At 62.5% G+C, this 18,983-nt stretch overlaps 3 protein-coding genes across 4 annotated transcripts; 2 read left to right on the forward strand and 1 right to left on the reverse strand.

The window, feature by feature from the left end:
- Positions 1-127: 127 nt before the first annotated feature.
- CSTF2 (cleavage stimulation factor subunit 2) lies at positions 128-7,110 on the reverse strand. 2 transcript variants are annotated; one of them, XM_077786467.1, is made up of 15 exons: positions 7,000-7,110; positions 6,796-6,874; positions 5,832-6,001; positions 5,238-5,374; positions 5,011-5,130; positions 4,760-4,915; positions 4,519-4,642; positions 4,160-4,222; positions 3,047-3,106; positions 2,297-2,438; positions 1,779-1,930; positions 1,200-1,477; positions 723-848; positions 456-581; positions 128-333 (listed from the first exon to the last, which is right to left on the reverse strand). In XM_077786467.1, exons 1-14 carry the CDS (start codon positions 7,055-7,057, stop codon positions 459-461), a joined length of 1,788 nt encoding a protein of 595 aa, XP_077642593.1. In that variant the 5' UTR covers positions 7,058-7,110; the 3' UTR covers positions 128-333; positions 456-458. The 2 variants fall into 2 exon arrangements, with proteins under 2 accessions (XP_077642593.1, XP_021384163.1); XM_021528488.3 differs by lacking the exon at positions 4,160-4,222.
- A 331-nt stretch (positions 7,111-7,441) lies between these two features.
- On the forward strand, positions 7,442-10,663 carry TYW2 (tRNA wybutosine-synthesizing protein 2). The gene is given in 7 exon segments (XM_077786615.1): positions 7,442-7,500; positions 7,597-7,759; positions 7,835-8,024; positions 8,558-8,732; positions 8,734-8,888; positions 9,512-9,669; positions 9,737-10,663. Coding segments are annotated over 7 exon segments (1,335 nt in total). The 3' UTR covers positions 10,172-10,663.
- An 828-nt stretch (positions 10,664-11,491) lies between these two features.
- On the forward strand, positions 11,492-18,492 carry SYTL4 (synaptotagmin like 4). The gene is made up of 17 exons (XM_021528508.3): positions 11,492-11,530; positions 12,289-12,436; positions 12,576-12,791; positions 13,297-13,406; positions 13,565-13,679; positions 13,840-13,947; positions 14,199-14,313; positions 14,420-14,510; positions 14,670-14,773; positions 14,866-14,952; positions 15,216-15,394; positions 15,583-15,685; positions 16,512-16,673; positions 17,087-17,192; positions 17,583-17,682; positions 17,917-18,125; positions 18,230-18,492. The coding sequence occupies exons 2-17, from the start codon at positions 12,327-12,329 to the stop codon at positions 18,370-18,372; spliced, it is 2,058 nt and encodes a 685-aa protein (XP_021384183.1). The 5' UTR covers positions 11,492-11,530; positions 12,289-12,326; the 3' UTR covers positions 18,373-18,492.
- Positions 18,493-18,983: the final 491 nt, after the last annotated feature.

Consider the following 18,983-nt stretch of genomic DNA (forward strand, 5'->3'; position numbering starts at 1 on the left):
CTGTGTGGGGAGGAGGGAGGGTGGCAAGTGGTTCAGACAAGACTGGAGGCAGGCCACATTGCCCCCAGAACACAACACTCCACTCTGGCCTCCATGAGAAACCAAACAAGGCAGCCAGGGACATGAATTTACTCAAACCCTCCTCCCACTTTATTTCAAACACCATAAAACATACACAAAAAAAAAAAAAAAAAAAAAGGATGAACTGGAGCGAAAAACCTCTTGAGAGTGACATAACCTCTGCTAAAATGCACCATCAGCTCAGGTAGCAATGGGAAGCAGCTGCCATGGAGCACCACCTCTATCCAGGCACAAGGCATCTCCATCTTGTGCCTGCCAGAAAGGAGAGGAGGGTGAGCCCAGCATGGAGGGAAGCAGGGCAGAGTCCCATCCTGGGCAGTTCTGTTTTGCTGGAGGGGAACAGGCACAGGGTGAGAGCAGGTTAAGGACATCACCTGTCAGGGTGCCCCCGTGGATTTCTGGATTTGCTCCTTCAGAATGAGGATGCTCTGCCGCTGTTCTGGGGGCAGCATGGCGATCTGGTCTGCTGTCAGCTGCAGGACCTGCATGATCAGTGCTGCCTGTGGGGAAAGAGGGGTCAGAGATGTGCCCTGTCAGAGCAGCCACAGCGTACCAGAGCCAGGGAGGGGCTGACCCCGCCACAGAAAGGCTACAGGAAGTGTTGCTCCTACTGTCTCACCCTTTCCCTTTTGGTCTCTCACCTTCTCGTGATCCTGGGGGGTGACCTGGCTCTGTCCAGGGCTAAAGCCTCCAGGCTGACCAGTCCCTTGGACTCCTGCCCCAGGTATGCCTCCTCCCTGCATGCCTGCCCCAGCCATGTTAGGAACCTGGGGGAGTAAGAGAGGGGTTAGGGAAGTTTCCAGAGAGAGCAATACAAACTCAGGAAGGTAAAAGAGATGGTCAGATGGATGCCTGAAGATGCCTGAGCATGAAGAGATAGTGCATTTTATGTGCTCTCCCCTCCCAACTCCTGTGCTCCTTTCTGTGTCTCAGGAAGAGGTGGGGAGAGGCCTGAGCCTTGTCCTGTCCCCAGCTGATGGGCAGTGCCTGGGGAAATGGGACAGATGCCCTGACCCCTCAGAGCTAGTGCCCAAAGCCTGGTGCTTCCCAGAGCTGCTGCTCTGTGGGACACCCCCCACCCAGCCCTGGCCTACAGGATGCCGAGCAGAGCAGTGTACCTGGCGGGGCCCCTGCGGGCCACTGGCTCCCATGTTAAGTGGCCCAGGACCCTGTATCCCACCAGGCATCGGGCCACGCGGGTTGGGACCAGGCCCTCGAGGCTCCAGGCCCCGGGGCTCCAGGACCCTGGCCTCCATGGCCCTGGCTTCCAGCACTCGTGGCTCCAGCACCCGCGGCTCCAGGCCTCGTGCCTCCAGCGCTCGCGCCTCCATCACCCGGGGCTCCAGCCCGCGCGGCTCCAGCCCTCGTGGCTCCAGCCCTCGGGGATCTCTTCCAACTGCGGAGGAAACACAAGGTAAGCTCCTGGAGGAAGCGGTGCTGCAAGGAGTGTGGTGGGAGCGAGCCTGCCGCCTCCTTCGTCTGGGGGCCAGCAAGCACCCGAGAAGTGCAGGGCTGGGGGCAGAGGGGACATGCCTGGAGAAAGTCCCTTGCACCCTGGGAGTGTCCCTTCTCGCCTGGAATCAGTCATTTCACTGCCCAAACCCCCTTCCTACACCTTGGGTTGGGGCAGCCGGCTCCACTCTGACTTCTTGCCTGCACAGTCCAAGCCACCCAGTATTTCATGCCCCCTCTCTCACCTCGAGCATCCATCAAGGGCCCCCGCGGCTCTCCCATCAGTGGTCGGGGTTCTCCCATGGGTCCCCCCCTCATCTCATGGGGGGGGCCACGGCTGTCATGACCAGGCATATGGTGCATAGGGGCTCCCTGGTGGGGCGGCCCAAGGTAACCTCTGACGCAGAGAGACGAGGAGAGCAAAGCAGGAGGAGGAGAAAAAGCGAGAGAGTGTGAATCAGACACTGGCTTGGCACGGTCTGGGCAGAGCGCTGGGATTGCCCCCGAAGCCGGCCGCAGGGGAGGAGGGTGAGGCTGGCACAGGGATGGGTGCTGGTGGCCCCATGCCACAGGGCAGCTGCCATCGCCCCGGGGATATCCCTTCCCCGGGGAAACGGGCCGGCCCCCACGGTTGGCAGCACACAGGCCTCCGACCAGGCAGCAGTGACTCCCAGAAGGCTGGTGCCATCCCTGTCCTCAGCGAGAGGCTACCCTTGGGCAGGGGACAAGTGCCAAGGGCTCCTCTCCTTCCCTCTCCCCTCACCTGGGCTCCACTTCTCCAGTGACTGAGAGCAGGGTCCCTCCGCGAGGGTCATTCGGGGCATCTCCCAAAAGGCCTCGGGGCGGCGGGCCACTAGCAGGTAGAGGTCCACGCTGCATAGGGGCCCTCGGGTCTGGCATGGGCACTGCCAGGGAGACACACAAGAACTCGTGAGGATCTGCATGACCAGTGCCGTGCCAAGACTGTCCCCGGCACTCTCAGGCCGGGCATGGGGCAGCCACGCAGCTCCCCTGAGCCATGCTGTCTGCTGGGGACACAGCCCCACACACGAGGCTGGAGCACACCAAAGCCCCTTCCCTGGCTGCCAATTTTATTCCTCTCTTTTTCTTCTCGGGTTTTATTTCAGGTTTCTTATGGCACCAGGGGCCAAACCAAGCACGAGTGCCCCCATGGCAATCCCTACAAGTGTGGGCATCAACACCCTGCCAACGTGGGGCCAAGAGCAAAGCAAGACCTGACAGGCTCCTGGAAGCACAGTGTCAAAGGGGGCTGGATCTTAGGCAAAAGCCCTTTCCAGACAGGCTGTCCTTTCCACTGGGGGCTCCATGCACGGTTCTAGCCTGTTGTCTCCTGTAGCCCTGGAAGAAATCCTGCCTCCTTTATCTCCTCTTACTGCTGTCAGGCTACAAGGAGTGACAGACAGTCCCTGGCCCTGAGAACAGCAGGGTGAGAGCTGCTCTCTGCACACTCCGCAACGAGCTCCACGGGAAGAGGGAGCTGGTGCCGGGGTACCTTGAACGCGTTCGATAGACGCAGGCCTGGCAGGTCCCACGGGCGAGAGCTGCAGGTTCCCTGGGCAAGCAGCAGGAAAAGAGGGAAAGAGCAGACACGTAAATAGTGTATGCACACACGCACCGGCTTTGGGGACAGTGCTGCCTGCAGGATCACGCACCCTGAAGTCCCCAGGAAAAAACTACAGAGAAAACGTTGCAAGTCTGGCTTTATCAACCTGTTCCGTTCACACCCTCTTTGTCACCACAGGCAGGACAGCCAGTGTGGCACGGGCCTCCCCTCACTCAGGGACAGAGGCAGGCAGAGAAGACATCCTGCCAAGAGACGCAGCATTCTGTGGGGCCACGCTGGCCCCGTAACGCACACCCAGCTTCTGTTCTCCAAAACCTTCTGGGTGCCAAGAACTATCAGACAGCTTTCAGGAAGACAGTGCCCACCCCAAAGAAAATGAGAGCCAGCTAACCCTAAGGCCGAAGGATCTCAGACTAGATTTGCACGTTGCTGAAACAAGGCCTAGAAGTCAAGGCAACAGAGGTGACAGGTGTCTGCAGGTGTTGTTCCTGGGACAACAGGAACACCGGGGCTGTACTACCCTACTCATGGCAAGGTGTGAACCACAAGGAATCGGGTCCCAGGGCCGGGCCATACAGACCGTGCCTGCTGAGGGAAAGCCGAGTCCGCCCAGCCCCTGCCAAGCCTCAAGCCCAAGCGGAGACCCAGCTCCCTCTGCTGGGCCCGGCGCGGGAGGACCAGCGGCTTCCCACGCCCGGGCAGCGGAGCAGAGGACAAGGAGCAGAGAAGAGCAAGCTCTGCCTGCCTGCACAAGCGCAGCGAGAGACGCGGGCTCACAGAGGTGGAAAACACAGACACATCCCGCTCGGTGGGGCAGGCAGCTGTCCTGGCTTCCAGCACGGCTGCACAACAGGATGCAGAATGAGCTGGGAGCCAACTGGGGCATGGGCTGAGCCCTGGGAGCAAGGGAGCTGCTACCACAGCCTTGTGCCTCAGTGAACAAACCCGGGCTGGGCACAGCCAGGCTGCAGACAGCTGGGGCACAGCACTGCTCACTGGAGCGAGGCTCACACCACACACAGCACTACACGTCTGCTTTACCTTGTCCACGCTCCAAGGGGACAGGCCCTGCACCCGGCATCCCAACCTGTGGCTGCATCCCACCTGAGGGGACAGGCAGAGATCAGACGCCTCCTCAGCCATCCCTGACAACTAACTTGTTCCTTTGGTCCCAAATACCTTCTCGCTCCCAGCTCCTCGGGGAGCATCTGGAGATTTATTCCCTTGGTGTTGGCTCCCCCCCAGGGATAATCCAACTTTGCAGCCCACCTCTGGCAACAGCACAACCACAATGTACAGTACAGGACTACACGTGCTCTCGCTGTGGTTAGGGGGAAAGCAGAGGGGGGTGTCTGCAGGACCTGCGTGCTCACAGGTGGGGCAGCTCAGCCCAAACTCACCTCCTGGAGCCATGGGGCCAGGGCCTGGGCCCTGCACAGGGGCTGCCATCTGTCCTGGGGCTGGCACTCCCCCCTGCATGGGTGGCTGCATCAGAGGAGGAGCACCGTTGACATGCATCCCGCCCTGCCCGGAGAGACACTGGATGTCAGGGACACCCCGACACCTGGGCACGTGCCCCAGCTGGGAGAGCTGGCACTGCCCATTTCTCCTGCACAGCTCCTGTGTTGTGCAGGCTCTTACTATGGGCTGTGGCTGGGATGACGGGGTGTTCTGCGGGTTCAGCTGCGCGTTGGGCCCTGGCCCAGGCCCCGGCCCCGGCCCAGGCCCCGGCCCTGGCACTGCCTGCTGGTTGCCTGGGATCAGAGGAGGAACACTGGTCTGGCGATGCAGGATTTTCTAGGGGAAGAAGGAGAAAGGAGTTTATTTCCACTGCCACTGCAGAAAGGCTACCACCAGTATCCTCCAGCCCCGGATGAGCAGAAGGGACCAACCAGCGCGATCTCCGGGTCGACGATCCTCATGACCACCTGGGCCTGCAGCAGTGCATAAGCCAGCTGGGGGTTCTGCAGCAGCATGTTCCTGGCTTCCTGGGGGCTGTTCTGGACACACAGCTGGGAAGACAGGCACTGATCAGAGCTCTGACAAGCTGTGACATGGCTGGGAGGGTGCAGGCAGTGGCGGGAGGAGCTGTGCTCACACAGGGAGCACCTGCACTTACCTTCATCTGCTTCATCAGCTCAAACATCTGCTCGGGTGGCAGGCTGGCCACTGCCCGGCTGATGGACTCGGGGGCATCCTCTGGGTTGACAGGGTCCCCATAGGGTGACTCTATGATGGGTGCACCTGTGCCCAAGCCTGCAACACAGTTGGTGACTTGGTACTGCAACACGAACAGCGCATGGAACAGGCTCCGCAGGAGGGGAGCACGGGGGAAAGGGAGCCAGCAAAACCAGGGAGACCTTAGGAGGAATCTGTTCCCAGAAGGGGTGATTAGGCATTGGAGCAGGCTGCTCAGGGAGGTTGTGGAGTCACTGTTCCTGGAAGCGTTTAAGTAAAGACTGGATGTGGCATTTAGTGCTCCAGTCTAGCTGATGCCGTGTGTTTGGTCAAAGGTTGGACCGTGATCTTTACAAACCTTTTCCAACCTAAGTAATTCTGTGGTTCTGTGATCATCTTGGAGTGAAACACCAGAGCTGAGCCCATGCATCCCTCTGGGGAACTACCCGCAACACCTCTGAGAGCAGGTCAGCTCTGCCAGCCTGGCACAAGAGACACAGCCCGGCCCAAGGCAGACCCCAAAAGGCCGACTCACTCTTGAGCTCCTCCTTGTTCTTCTCGCTGGCGGCGTTGTCGACGCGCAGCGCCCTGCCGCTGAACTCGCGCCCGTTGAGGTTGCGCATGGCGCTGAGCGCCGTCTCCTGGTCCTGGTACTCGCAGAAGCCATAGCCCTTGGGCTTGCCCGTCTCCCTGTCGTACACCAGCCTGGCAGAGAAGAAAGCAACACTGCTGAGGGCACTGCGGGCAGCCCGCGGTGCCTGCCGCTCCGGGGCACACGGGGAGGTCAGCCCAAGGCACGCAGCAGTCGGGCCCACGCCAAAGCCAAAGGGCTGCTGGCTCCTGGCACGATTGGTCCCGAAGCTGCGGTGGGCAGTGCCAGCTGTGTGCCTGCCATGACCCCTAGGATGGGACTGGCTGCTCCCAGAACTATTAAAACCTGAACTGACAGCTCTCCAGAGCCTGGTGCACTGTGGGGGCACAGGGATGGCAGTGTGGAGCACAGAGCCTGACCGGCACCTGAGCACTTATCAGGCACAGCAGGGCAGCTCCTCCAGCCCAGAGCTGCATGCCCACAGCCACCTGCTGTACCCGGGGCACTGTGCTCCATCTACAGGTGACCCTGGCACAGCCACCGCGTCCCTCTGCCCCGAGCACATCTGGCACAGCCTCACAACCCCCGCAGCTGCTGCTCTCTGTGAGGAAACGGCCTGGAGGGGCCCGAGGTTTAGACGGGACATCAGGTGAAGTTCCCTCGCCAAAGCGGTTGTCAAGCAGCAGAACGGGCAGTGGCCGAGTCACCGTCCCGCGGGTGGCCAGAAGCGGGGTGCATGTGGCACCTGGGGGCACGGTGGGCTGGCAGCGCTGAGGGAGCGGTGGGGCTGGGTGGCTTTAGGGGCCTTTCCCAGCGTTAAGGATTCCCGATCCCACGGCTCCAAGGCCGGCGCCGCGGAGCCCGCGGGGCTCGGTCCGCGCCGAGCACGGGGACCGGGCGCTCTCACCTGAAGCTGACCACGGGCCCAACCTCCGAGAAGATGTCCTTCAGCTGCTCCTCCGTGGCCTCATAGGGGATGTTCCCCACTGCGGAGACAGACGGTGCCGCCGGTCAGCGCGGCGGGTACCGGCCCCGACGGCGAGGGGCAAAACCCGCCGGCCCCCGCCTGCCCTGCCCGTCCGTGCCCGTTTCCCCGTGCAGGCGGCCTCACCGAACACGGAGCGCAGGGAGCGATCCACGGCGGGGTCCCGCACCGACAGCCCCGCCATCGCGCCGCCCGCGCCGCTTCCGGTCCGCACCGACCGCGCTTCCGCTTCCACGGCGGCGCCGCTGCCAAAGCGCTCCGGCGGGAAACCGGCGCCGCCGGCCGCGGGCTGCGTGCCGGCACTGCCCGGGACTGCGAACGGGATTGCCCGGGACCGGGAACGGGACTGCCCGGCACCGGGAACGGGACTGCCCGGGACCGCGAACGGACTGCCCGGGACGCGAACGGGACTGCCCGGGACTGCGAACGGACTGCCCGGGACGCGAACGGGCTGCCGCGGCCTCGGGGATCGCCGGCACCGGGAGCGGCCTCGGGGATTCCCTCGGCCTCAGGGATGCCGCTCGGGCACAGCCCCCGCCGGGCCTGACCCCGCTCGGGGCTCGGCAGGATGGCAGCCGCGGAGGTGCCCGCGCTGGCCACGGAGCGCAGGTTCGCCCAGCGCCTCAGGTGAGGCCCGGGGCAGCGAGGGCAGCGGGGCCTGTGCTCCGGCACGATGGGGGCAGCGGTCCCCGTGCTGTCCGGGGCCAGCCGCGGGCTCTGAAGGGCCTCTCCCCGCAGGGAATGCCTGGAAGAGGAGCGGCTCCTGGACGGGCGCTACCGGCTGCAGCGGCTGCCGGGCGGCCGCGTGGCCGTGCCCGTGCTGGAGGAGAAGCTGTCGCAGCTCTGCCTGCCCGCGGAGATGCCCTGTGAGCTGCTCCGGATCCAGGTTGGCACAGCCGGCCGGCTGCGAGCCCCGGGCGCTGTCTGAGCCCCGGGCCCCCGCGGCACGGCCCTGCCGCAGGATGCTGTCCCCTCCAGGGCCGCCCGCCGCCGCCCGCCGGCCCGCAGGCTGCTCCAGGAGCTGCGGCGGCTGCTGCCCGCCGGCTGGCCCGCCGAGCTGGAGCGGGACCTGCCGCACGCCTGGCAGCGCCACGGCGACCTGGTGCTGCTCAGCGAGGACAGCTTCAGCCACCCGGCCTGGGAGCGCCTGGGTAAGCGCTGGGACACGGGTGAAAAATCCAACCCTACAATGCTAACAAAGATTCGTAGGCAACGGTGTGTTTATTCACAGTGTTGTGGATGCCCTTTAATGGACATGCACACTTCTGAAAACTCTTATCTTTTTCTATTATCATGACTAATTTCTAGTCAGGGTAATAAAAATTATTATGAAAATTCTAGTCGAGGTAATTTCCTGCATGCATAGAATTTTACAATAGGTTCATGCATATTCATTCTGCTGATTTTGTGTTATATTTACAGTTAGTTACACTTCTACTTAGTTTTTGTTAGAAGGTATAGAAAACTTTTGGGTTACTCTGCTTTTTAAATCTGAGGAGTTTTTCTTATCTCTTCTTTAGTTAAGACAACTTTGCTAGTGCTGTAGTTACTAGACTAAATAACATATTTCACTTAAGTTAGTAAGCTCAAAGGAGTGCATTTTACTTAAATCTAAACGAATTTCTGCTCTGTTAAATTTTTACTGTGTCTCACTGCCCGCGCCTCCCGGGGTGCTGTGTTGCAGGCCCGGAGCTCTGGGAGACGGTGGCCTCGGCTCTGGGGGCCCGGCGGGTGGCCAGGCGAGGACGGGTGATGCCGGACGGGATGCGGACCCCCAGCGTCACCCTGCTGCTGGGCCAGCACGGCTGGGTGGAGCGCGTGGACAACGGCATCAGGTGGGCAGGAGATGCAGGATGCGGCTTCTGGGGAAGGGGCTGCCCTCACCATCTGGGCCGGGTCTTCCAGGTACACCTTCGATGTGACCAAGTGCATGTTCTCCCCGGGCAACATCACGGAGAAGCTGCGTGTGGCCTCACTGCCCTGCTCCGGGGAGGTCGTAGTGGATCTCTATGCAGGTAATGGGGACGGAGGAGGAGCAGGACAGGTGCTGATGGCATCCAGGTAGACAGGAAATGTCATTTCCAGCTTGGAATGAAAAATACTCAGGCTTAGAGCTCCTATCTTGTCTGTGAGGCCTTCAGCTACACTGGCACTGCTGTCCTGCCTGTGTCCCTGCAGCCTCTGGACACTTAAGATGTCCTGTTCTCAGGCTCTGTGCCTTGTGCTGGTTTGGGGAATCACTTTGATCCAGGGTAAAGATTTGCCACTGTTTGTGCTTAAGGAAGTTAGTGCTTCCAATTTGTGCCACACTGAAAGGACAATGCCACCCACAAAACTCCTGTGGATTAATCAAAAGAAATGGTAATCTGGACACTTCTGCAGAGCCAGACAGATCTCAGCCTGGTGGCCAAAGACTGAAGGTTAAATAATCTCCTCTAAACATTTTTCAAGGCAAAATTTGCTTTTGCACAAGAGGGAGGGATAAATTCCCATTTTTCCAGTGTTTGGGCTTTTTCCAACCCAGAGCAAAGCCGAGTTGGAGAGGCAGGGTGTCAGTGTGCATCCTGCCCTGCCCTCGGGGAGGAGTGTGGCTCTCTGGAGGTCCCTGTCCCCAGTCAGTGCCACCTCCTGCCTGCAGGCATCGGCTATTTCACGCTGCCGTTCCTGGTGCACGCGGGAGCCGCCTTTGTCCATGCCTGTGAGTGGAACAGCCACGCCGTGGAGGCCCTGCACAGGAGCCTGGTGCTGAACGGGGTGCGGGACCGCTGCCGCATCCACGGCGGGGACAGCCGGCAGGTGAGCGCTGCCGCCGGCCGCGGGAGCCCTTCCCGCGGGCATCCCCTCACCTCCGCTCTCCTCCCAGCTGCAGCTGCGCGATGTGGCGGACAGGGTGAACCTGGGGCTGCTTCCCAGCTCGGAGGAAGGCTGGCCGGTGGCCTGCCGCGTCCTGAAGAAGGACACGGGCGGGGTTCTGCACATCCACCAGAACGTGGAGGCTCGCCCGGCGCACGCCGCGGTGCTGCTGGCTGAGCGGGGCTCCGCAGAGGCAGCCAGCTCCGCGGGAGAGGCGTGGCACCCGGTGGAGCACAGTGAGCAGGAGGCACTGGGGGCCAGGCTCAGACCCGAGTGGCAGCGGTGGGCTGCAGCCACGGCCGCACGGATCCAGGGGCTGCTGGCAGAGCTGCACGGGCGGCCGTGGTGCTGCAGCATCCTGCACATCGAGGCAGTGAAGTCCTACGCACCACACGTGCATCACCTCGTGCTGGACCTCGAGTGCCGGCCTGTGCTGCCCGTTTAGCGGGACATGGGCACCGCTGGGGCTCCAGATCCCTTGGAAGGCTGGTGTCAAAGCACGAGGGGCAGAGACATGCTGCCAGTGTGTCCTGCTGCCAGCCTGGATGTGCCTTATGTTCCCTAGTTCCCAGGTGGCAGCACTGCCCAGCAGTGCCTCCCTGTGCCAGGGCACCCAGGGTTGTGCTCCACACGGCAGATCCCTTCATGATCCAGACAAAGATGGAGCAAGCTGGAGTGCAGACTGCCAGTGTTCTGTCCTGGCTCTGCCAGCTGCTGCCCAGGTCTTGGACACGTGGTAGCACCTTGAGCCCCATTTTCACACAGGAGAGAGCCACAGTGCTGAGAAACCTTGGGTTCCTGCTGGGTTCATTTCGGCAAGTCAGGGACAAGCTTGGTGCTTGTATTTAGCAGCATGCTTTTTTAATGTACTTGAAGCAAGTCTGTTCATCCTGTTTCCTTCCTATCTTTTTTTCAGAAATAAAGATGTTTCTCACCACCTCTTGGTGTCCAGTCAAAACGTGAACTTTGGAGCAAGCATGGGGGTCTGGCCTGGGGACTTTGGGTCCCAGGGTGGTGTGCGGAGGGGCTCAGGGAGCAAAGCCTCTGTGGCATTGTCTTCCTGCAAGCCCAAAGCCCTCTGCATATTTATTGTGTACTCCCGATGGAGCGAACCCCTGCCGCACAAGGAAGTTCCCGCTGGCCCTTTGATGTCTCCGTGGTTTTTTCCACTATCAGTGTCCCATCACTTCCCACAGGGCTGGAAGCCTCCGGCTCTCCCATCCCTGGGGCGCGGCCGAAAGCGAGGGCAGAGCCGCGTCCTCTCGTTTGCCTTGGGGCTGCACGCAGGTGGCTCCGCGCTGTCCTGCGTGGCGAGCAGCCGCCTCCCCGCGGGTGGAGCCCCACGCCTCGGCCAGCCGCGAGTGCTCGGGCTCCCCGGTGCTGTGCTGCGGGGGGCAGGGACGAGGCGCCCTGCGGGGACGGTATCTCTGCCACGAAGGACAAGGGCAGGGCCGGAGCCTTGCGGCGGGAGGACGCCACGGCCGCGGCCCTGGGCTGCTCCGCGGGCACGCCGGGGAGTCCCCCGCAGTTCGGGTGTCGGTGCGCTCTCTGCTCGTCGGGAGAAGCCACCCACCCAGTCAGGGCCATGGGGCACCGGGGACACCGGCCCGCGGGGCTGGAGCCGCAGCTGTTCCGGGGCTGCTCGGGCGGGGAAGGGCTGGAGGGAGCGGGCACCGCCTCCCGCACGGGCCGCCCCGTCCGTGCCGCAGGTGCGGCCGCCGCGGCTCCTTTAAGGCACCGGCGCCGCCCTCCGCTGCCGCTGTCCCCTCCCGCTGCCGGGAGGCGCCGGCCGGAGCCGCTGCAGGTACCGGGACGGTCGTGGGATCGGGCGGGGGTACCGAGGGTTCCTCCGCGGACGGGGCAGGACGGGGGTCCCTCGGCTGCAGGGGAGTCGGGGGTAGCCAGGGGTCCCTCTGTGGTCCGGCGGTCCAGCCGCGGTGTCCCGGGCGGGGGCAGTTCCCAGCCCCGGTGGCCGCGCTGCGAACGCGGCGCTCCCGGCCCCGGATCCCACTTTTCCCGACAGAGAGGAGCCTGGGGTCCGCCCCGCCGCCCCCTCCTCCCCGAGGGCCGCCGGAGCGCGGCTGCGGGCACAGGAAGGTCCCTGCCGGTTCCGCCGGGCCGGGCGGGAGCGGGGAGCGGTGCAGCCCCCGAGCCAGCGCCGCGGCTCCGTCCCGGCTGGAGCGGCCGCGGCCGCCCGGCTCCTGGTGCCGCCGCCTGCGAGCCGGATCCGGCCGTGCCGCCCTGGTGCGTGTCCGCTCCCGGCGGCTCCTCGGGCTCGGGCAGCTCCGAGCCCCGCGGCGTTCGTGGGAGGGGCGGCCCGGGGCGGCTCCTTCCTGCCGGGGCTGCCCGCGGGTGCTGCGCGTCAGCCCGGTCCCACGGAGCCGGCTGAGGTCAGCGGGGCGGCGGGGCTGGCAGGCGGCCCGAGCCCAGCCCGGGGCAGGGCGGCGGAGGCGGCGGGCGGGCCGGTGTCCTGGGTGCCGCCAGCGCCGGGTCCAGCCCCGGCAGCGGGCACGGGGCACCTCGCGGGGCGCGACCCGCGCTCAGCAGCTGGCATGTCCCTAGCTGGCGTGCGCTGAGGGCCAGCCATCGCGGGCGCAGCGATGTCGGAGGCTGTGGACCTGTCCTTCCTGTCGGACGTGGAGAGAGATCTGATCCTGCAGGTCCTGCAGCGCGACGAGGAGCTCCGCAAGGCAGAGGAGAGGAGGATCAGGTGCGAACGCGGCTGGAGCTGGGCAGGAGCTGCCTCCCCGCTATGCTCTGGAGGCGGGTGGATGAGCGAGAGCGTGGGTGACGGGTGTCGCCGGGGTCCCGGGGCGCCTCTGACAGCTCCCGGTGTCGGCTCTGGGCAGGCGCCTGAAGAACGAGCTGCTGGAGATCCGGCGCAAGGGAGCCAAGCGGGGCAGCCAGCGCTACAGCGAGCGGACCTGCGCCCGCTGCCAGCAGAGCCTGGGCCGCGTCAGCCCCAAGGCCAACACCTGCCGGGGCTGCAACCACTTGGTGTGTCGGGACTGCCGTTCCTACAGCCCCGGCGGCTCCTGGCGCTGCAAAGTCTGCACCAAGGAGGCGTGAGTAGCCAGGACCAGTGGCAGGCACATTGTGCACATGCCTCCTTTCCCCTTCCTCCTCTCAGTTGCCTCAACTTGTTGCCCCATAGCCAGCCTTTCCTAGCCTGGCTGGTCCTCCCCAGTGCAGGGCAGCTTGCTCTGCTGTCACTCCTGTGTTTGGGTGATGGAAAAATGGGTCATACCCCTCTCTTGTGTCTCCTTCATGTCCTGCTCCTTCACCTGAACTAACTGCAGCATCCCCCTGTGCCCTTGCACAGCTGTGTTCCAAGCACCCCAGGCTTCCTCCCTTTTGGCTTCCTCTGTCCTACAAAACTTGCCTTGCTGCCGTGTTTGCTGAGGATGTAGCTGAGCCTGTCAACTGCCCGGTGAATGGTCCCTGCCCAGTCACCTGCTGATTTTGCCCACTGTGCCTGTGTTCTCGGGTTGTGGCAGCACCGAGGGTGGGTTGGGGCACAGCTGACAGTCCCTACTGCCCCTGACTGCCCCCACCACCCCTGCCCTGCAGTGAGCTGAAGAAGGCAACGGGTGACTGGTTCTATGACCAGAGGGTGAACCGCTTTGCCAACCACCTGGGCAGCGACATGGTGCGGCTGTCCCTGCGGCACAGGCCGGCAGGTAGGGGTGCCACAGCAAGGCCTTCTCCCACAGCCCAGCCACGTGGGATGCTCCAGCTTTCCCCAGTGCATCTCTGCCCAGTGTGGAGCTGGATGGGAGCAGCTCCTGCTCCAAGCAGTGAGCTTGGAGCAGTGCTCCTCATGATGCCTCTCTTGCAGCCAACAAAAGAGAGACTGTGGGATATACTCTCCTCCAGAAAGCCCAGCTCAGTGAGCCTAAAAGCTCCTCTGCAGTCCGGCAGCCGAGCCCCCCTGCACCCCGGGAGGGGTCCAGGTAGGAATCCCTGCTGTCCCCCGTGCTCCAGGCAGCAGCTCTCATCTGCTGCAGGTTTGAGAGGAAGCTCTGCCCTGTGCGGATCATCGGTGGTGCAGGAGCTCTCTCAGACCGACCTCCTCACCAAACAGGACATACCTGTGGTTTTGCTTGTCTGCAGTTTGTTTCCAGATGCCTCAGACCCTAGGGATGGCAAAAGCGACACAGAGTCCATGGAAAACATGAGCCTGGACAGCTACAAACCTAGTCCTGCTGATGTGGGCGGCAGGTGAGAGGATCCCAGGGGGGCTTGTCTTTGGCAAGACTGGCTGGCAGAGGATGGGACCTTCATCTGAAGTGTGTTTTTCTCAGTCTAGTAGGGGGAAGCTGGCTCCTCTGGCTGGGCTGAAGCCTGTCCCTGGGCAGGAAGATCCTCTGCTCCCAGGCTGCTACGGGCAGCTCAAGTGGCGCTTCCTGGCCAGCACTTGCTCTGCCAGCTGTGCTTGTGGTCTGGGACAGACCTTTCTGTGTTTGCCACAGGAGGAACTCCCTGGAGAGAGCCATCCCTGGAAAACAGGTTGTTGGGCCAGCAGGACCTGCTTCCTCCAGCCTGACCCTCCCTCTCCGCTCCAAGAACGCGTTCTCTGACGGGCGGGTGCGTGACGCTGCTCCGACAGGCTCAGCCCTGTCCTGGGGCGTGGGGCTGGCACCCCACAGGGCTCCTAGCCCTGCCCTGCTCTCAGGGGACTCTTCCTTCCCAGGATGCCACCGTGGGGACCCGCAGCAGCACCTTGGTGGATGAACATGAAATGATATTCCAGAAGAACCCCCGGCGGGTGGTGCGGCCTGCGGGTGAGAGATGCTGACACGGCCAGGGGTGGGCAGCTCCTCCTCCCTGGGCTGGGAAGGGCTTTCAGTGCAGATGGGAGAGGCTGGGGCAGCCTCTTGTGCGAGGGAGCAGCGGGGCTCTGCTGGTCCTGCTCCGTGCGCTGTTCACCGCCTCTCGTGCAGACTACACCAAGTCCGTGATCGACCTGCGCCCCGAGGACCTTGTGGGGGAAGGTGGCTCTTTGGGGGACAGGAGCAAGTCAGTCCCTGGCCTCAACACGGAGCTGGTGAGACCCTCAGAGTGCCACGGCGATGGCTGCCAGCTGGAGGAGCCGCTGGCTGGCTGCTCCCCACACCGGCGGCTTCTCTGTCCTTGCAGGAGGAGGAGGAGGAGGACATCGATAACCTGGTGGAGATCCACCGGCAGCGGGTGGCGCGGGGCAGCATGCGCAGCGGCACCTCCTCGGTGAGTGCCCGCGGGGGCTGTGCTCTGCTCCGCTGCAGGGAGAGGAGCCTTGTGTGTGAGGGCTTCTCCCCTAAAAGGGATCAAAATGCAGAGAGCCAGCTCTCCTCCAGGCAGCTGTGTGCGGGAGGGAGGCACTTGTGGCCATCCCCAGCCACAGGGAGGTGAGGGGGGCCGTGCAGAAGAGGCACAGGGGTAACCTTGCTGAGGATGAGGAGGGACTGTCAGGTGATCCTGTGCCAGCTCAGCCCTGCCCTGTTTTCCAGAGCACACTGGGGAGCATGGTCAGCATTTACAGCGAGGCCGGCGACTTCGGCAGCGTGGCTGTCACCGGGGGCATCTCCTTCTCCCTGAGCTACGAGCAGAAGACACAGACCTTGTTCATTCACGTGAAGGAGTGTCGCCAGCTGGCCTACGGGGACGAGGGCAGGAAGCGCTCCAACCCGTGAGAGCCAGGGGGGCGATGGCTGTTGCCACCACTGGTGGTGCCCAGCTGGGTTGTGGGTGCCCACCAGAGATGGGAGCTGTAAGTGGGAGGGTCCTGGTGAGGCACAAGGTCTGGGGTTGCCCTGGGAAGCTCGGAGGATTAGCTTTGGAGAGACCTTGTTGAAGTGCTGCCTGTTCTCCCTTCAGGTATGTGAAGACCTACCTCCTGCCCGACAAATCCCGGCAAGGGAAACGCAAGACAACCATCAAACGCAATACCATCAATCCCCTGTACAACGAGCTGCTGAAGGTCAGGGGGGCTGGGCTGGCCTGCAGGCACCCAGGGGATGCTGCTGCAACAAGCCAGGGGAGGGCTGAGCTCCCAACCCTGCAGCAGGGTCTCTGCAGAGCACCCGTGTCCAGAGCCTGCGCCCTGAAAGCTGCAAAAGCCCTGCTCTGCTCTGGCTGTGCTGCCAGGCCCCAGTGCCACGGTGGGGTGGAGGCACAGCTGCAGATGTGGCTGTGACACAGGACACGTCCCTGGTTCCTGTGGCATTCCCCAAGCAGAGGCATCCCGGATATTTCCCTGGGTATTTCCTTCCCAGGTGAAGGCTTCCTGGCCCCTGGAGGCATGTTACAGTGGCAGGAGAGAGGGCAGCACGCCACAGGGACAGAGATAAGTTCTGGGGCCCGGGGCAGAACAACTTGGCACTGCCCTTTGCCATGCCTGTGGCTGACTCTGTCCCTGAGTGTAGCAGTGCACCTCCGAGGCCAGGCACTCTTGCACAGGAGGAAGTGAGAGCTGAGGTTTGGTTTTCAGGCTCGCACAGCCAGGTTTGCTGAGCTCTGTGCTCTGACCACCTGAGGCTCGGTGGTCTGGCAGAGCTCTGCTGGTGGTGGGATGGCCAGATGCCATGAGTCCTGGCTCCAGGGGACACCTGCTGGGACAATACAGGCTTCTGCACCACTGCCTGGCACTCTGAGGTGTTGGCAGGCGTGGAATGAAAGAAGAACGGGCTCCTGTGCGCATCCACTGCTGCTCAGACCTGTCTCCTCTCGTGCTCCGGAGCTGATGGAATCTGCCAGGCCTGCCCCTGTCCTCTGCTGCCCTCACCAGTGGTTTTCTCTCTCCCCAGTATGAGGTTAACAAGTCCCTCCTGCTCGCGAGGACGCTGCAGTTCTCGGTGTGGCACCACGACCGCTTCGGCCGCAACACGTTCCTGGGGGAGGTGGAGGTTCCCCTGGGTGCCTGGAACTTCGAGAGCCACCTGGAGGAGTTCCTGCCCCTGCATGGCAAGGTGTGCCCGTGCTGCCCACAGCCTCCCTTGCCTGGTGCTCTTGGGGTATAGGCCTCGGTGGGCAGAGGGGTGTGGAGACCTCAGCTGAGCATTGCCAAAAGGCTTTGCCAAATCAAATATTTGGAGGTGTGAATACCCCAGATGCAGACAGCAGTGCTGTTGTAGTAAAAAAGGGCAGATCTTCTGCCTTGAGCCTAGCTTCCCTCTCCTTGTCAGGTGATTAGGCCAAAATAAGTTCCCAAAGGAGCTGGGCTGCACTGGTGATGCTGGGGAGAGTTTGCAGGCATGTGTGCCAGCTCAGCCACATCTTGGAGAAGCCCAGTCCTTGTCCCAGCCTGGAGGTGCTGCTCACCAGGCTGTCACTGTGTGTGCCGTGGCTTCTCTGCAGGCCTTGGTAATTCTCACCTCTGCAGGTTGGGGCAGATATTGCTGGTCTCCACCAGTACAAGGGGGAGCTGGTTGTCTCCATGAAGTACATCCCATCTGCCAAGCATCCTGGGGCTGGGAATGGCAGGAAAGGTAAGTGCTGAAGCTTCAGGAGCAGTGTAGCCCTGCAGGGGCTCCAGGAGCAGTGTAGCCCTGCAGAGCCTGCTCATGGCCATGCAGGCTGGCTCTGGATGGGTTCTCAGGTGGTGTCTCTGCAGCCTTCTCCTCTGCAGTGCCTGCAAAGCTGCTCTGGGTCAGGGCAGACCTGGCTGTCCTCAGGCTTGATCTCTGTCCCTGCATGAAGCAGTTTTGTCTGCCTTTGCCCTCAGCAGGCAGGGCCAGTACAGGAGAAGGCAAGAGGAGATGCCAGTCCAGGCTCTGCACCTGCCTCTGGGATGAAGGGTGCTCAGCAGGAGCTTTCCAGAAGTTTGCCCTGGTAGAAATTAAATTTGATTCATTTCTACTGTGTTGGGTTTTTCCTAGGCAAAACAGGGGAAGGAGGTGAGCTCCAGGTCTGGATCAAAGAAGCCAAGAACCTGACAGCAGCCAAGTCTGGAGGGACCTCAGACAGCTTTGTCAAGGGGTGAGCGAGGGTCCTGGGGTTGAGGAAGGCATTGTCCTCCCTGGCTGTATTCCCAAAGCTGCTGGGGGCCTGGAGAAGGGCCCCTTGCAGAGTGCCACAGTCCTTGTTCCTGAGCCGTGGCAGGAAAGGCAGGGAGGGGGGCTCCAGGCAGCTCCTGGGGTGCTGTGGTGCCCCAGCCCCCAGAGCAGGAGGCAGATGCCCGCCTGCTGCTCACCCAAGGGGCTGCTTCCCCAGCTACCTCCTGCCACACAAAAACAAAGCCTCCAAGAGGAAGACGCCCGTGGTGAAGAAGACCCTGAACCCTCACTACAACCACACCTTTGTCTACAACGGTGTCTCGCCCGAGGAGCTGCAGCACATCTGCCTGGAGCTGACGGTCTGGGACCGGGAGCCGCTGTCCAGCAACGACTTCCTCGGGGGTGTCCGCCTGGGGGTGGGCACTGGTGAGAGCCGCGGGCCCCTGGCACTCCGGGCAGCCACGGCCCCGCTGGGCGGCTGCGCTGCGGGCGCCAGGCTGCCCCAGCAGAGCTTCCCATCCCTTCCCCAGGCGTGAGCAACGGGCAGGCTGTGGACTGGATGGACTCCACGGGCGAGGAGCTGAACCTGTGGCAGAAGATGTGCCAGTACCCGGGCTCCTGGGCGGAGGGGACGCTCCAGCTCCGCTCCAGCATGGCCAAGCTGAGGCCCTAGGCTGTGGCACCAGGACTGGCACCGCTGTCGGGAGCCGTGCCTACCGCGCAGCCTGGCAAGGCTGCCAAATACGCCTTGGTTTTTTTTTATTATACTTTAATAAACATGACCTTCTCTAAACAGGCTTGGGCAGAAAGTCTTCTTGGCCTAGCTTTGTTTAAAGGGTTTTCCTCTCGTCATAAGCCTTGTACCAGATTTCAGGCTGAATTGCAGTGCTCATGGACCCTCCCTTCTTCTCCCCCAGGCAAAAGGCTTTGAAATGTCATTGTGTTTGTATTTCTTCCCATTCTTTTTCCTACCACCCCGTTCCAGAGTCTGCTCTCTCCTTGTCCTCTCCACCCTCTTCCATACACAGCCCAGCCCTGGGTGGATTGGAACTGTGTGCGGTCAGCCTGGGAGGTTGGGGGTTGTGGTCTCCAGGAAACATTTGTTTCTCAGGCCTCTCAGGGACACATGTGCCAGCACTGACTTTTTATACAAATCTATTTATTTCAAGTTAATATTCTACTGCCAAAGCAGTTCCCAGAAAGGGTTTCCCGTGGGTGGTGGGAGAGGGAGTGACTGGCAGGGGAGATGGCAAGCCCTTTAGGGTGGACTGCATGCTGGCTGGC

The sequence above is a fragment of the Lonchura striata genome, chromosome 14 (genome assembly GCF_046129695.1).
Source record: "Lonchura striata isolate bLonStr1 chromosome 14, bLonStr1.mat, whole genome shotgun sequence".
In the NCBI taxonomy this organism is placed as follows: domain Eukaryota; kingdom Metazoa; phylum Chordata; class Aves; order Passeriformes; family Estrildidae; genus Lonchura; species Lonchura striata.

Excerpts from the sequence above, each read along its gene's own strand:
- CSTF2 (XM_077786467.1), bottom strand. The coding sequence starts at position 7,057 with ATGGCGGGGCTGTCGGTGCGGGACCCCGCCGTGGATCGCTCCCTGCGC. Across the intron at positions 6,002-6,795 it reads GGGCCCGTGGTCAGCTTCAG|GCTGGTGTACGACAGGGAGA; the intron begins GTGAGAGCGCCC and ends CTTCTCTGCCAG. Across the intron at positions 1,478-1,778 it reads GCCCTTGATGGATGCTCGAG|TTGGAAGAGATCCCCGAGGG; the intron begins GTGAGAGAGGGG and ends TTTCCTCCGCAG.
- SYTL4 (XM_021528508.3), top strand. The coding sequence starts at position 12,327 with ATGTCGGAGGCTGTGGACCTGTCCTTCCTGTCGGACGTGGAGAGAGAT. Across the intron at positions 15,395-15,582 it reads GGCAGGAAGCGCTCCAACCC|GTATGTGAAGACCTACCTCC; the intron begins GTGAGAGCCAGG and ends TTCTCCCTTCAG. Across the intron at positions 18,126-18,229 it reads CCGCCTGGGGGTGGGCACTG|GCGTGAGCAACGGGCAGGCT; the intron begins GTGAGAGCCGCG and ends TCCCTTCCCCAG.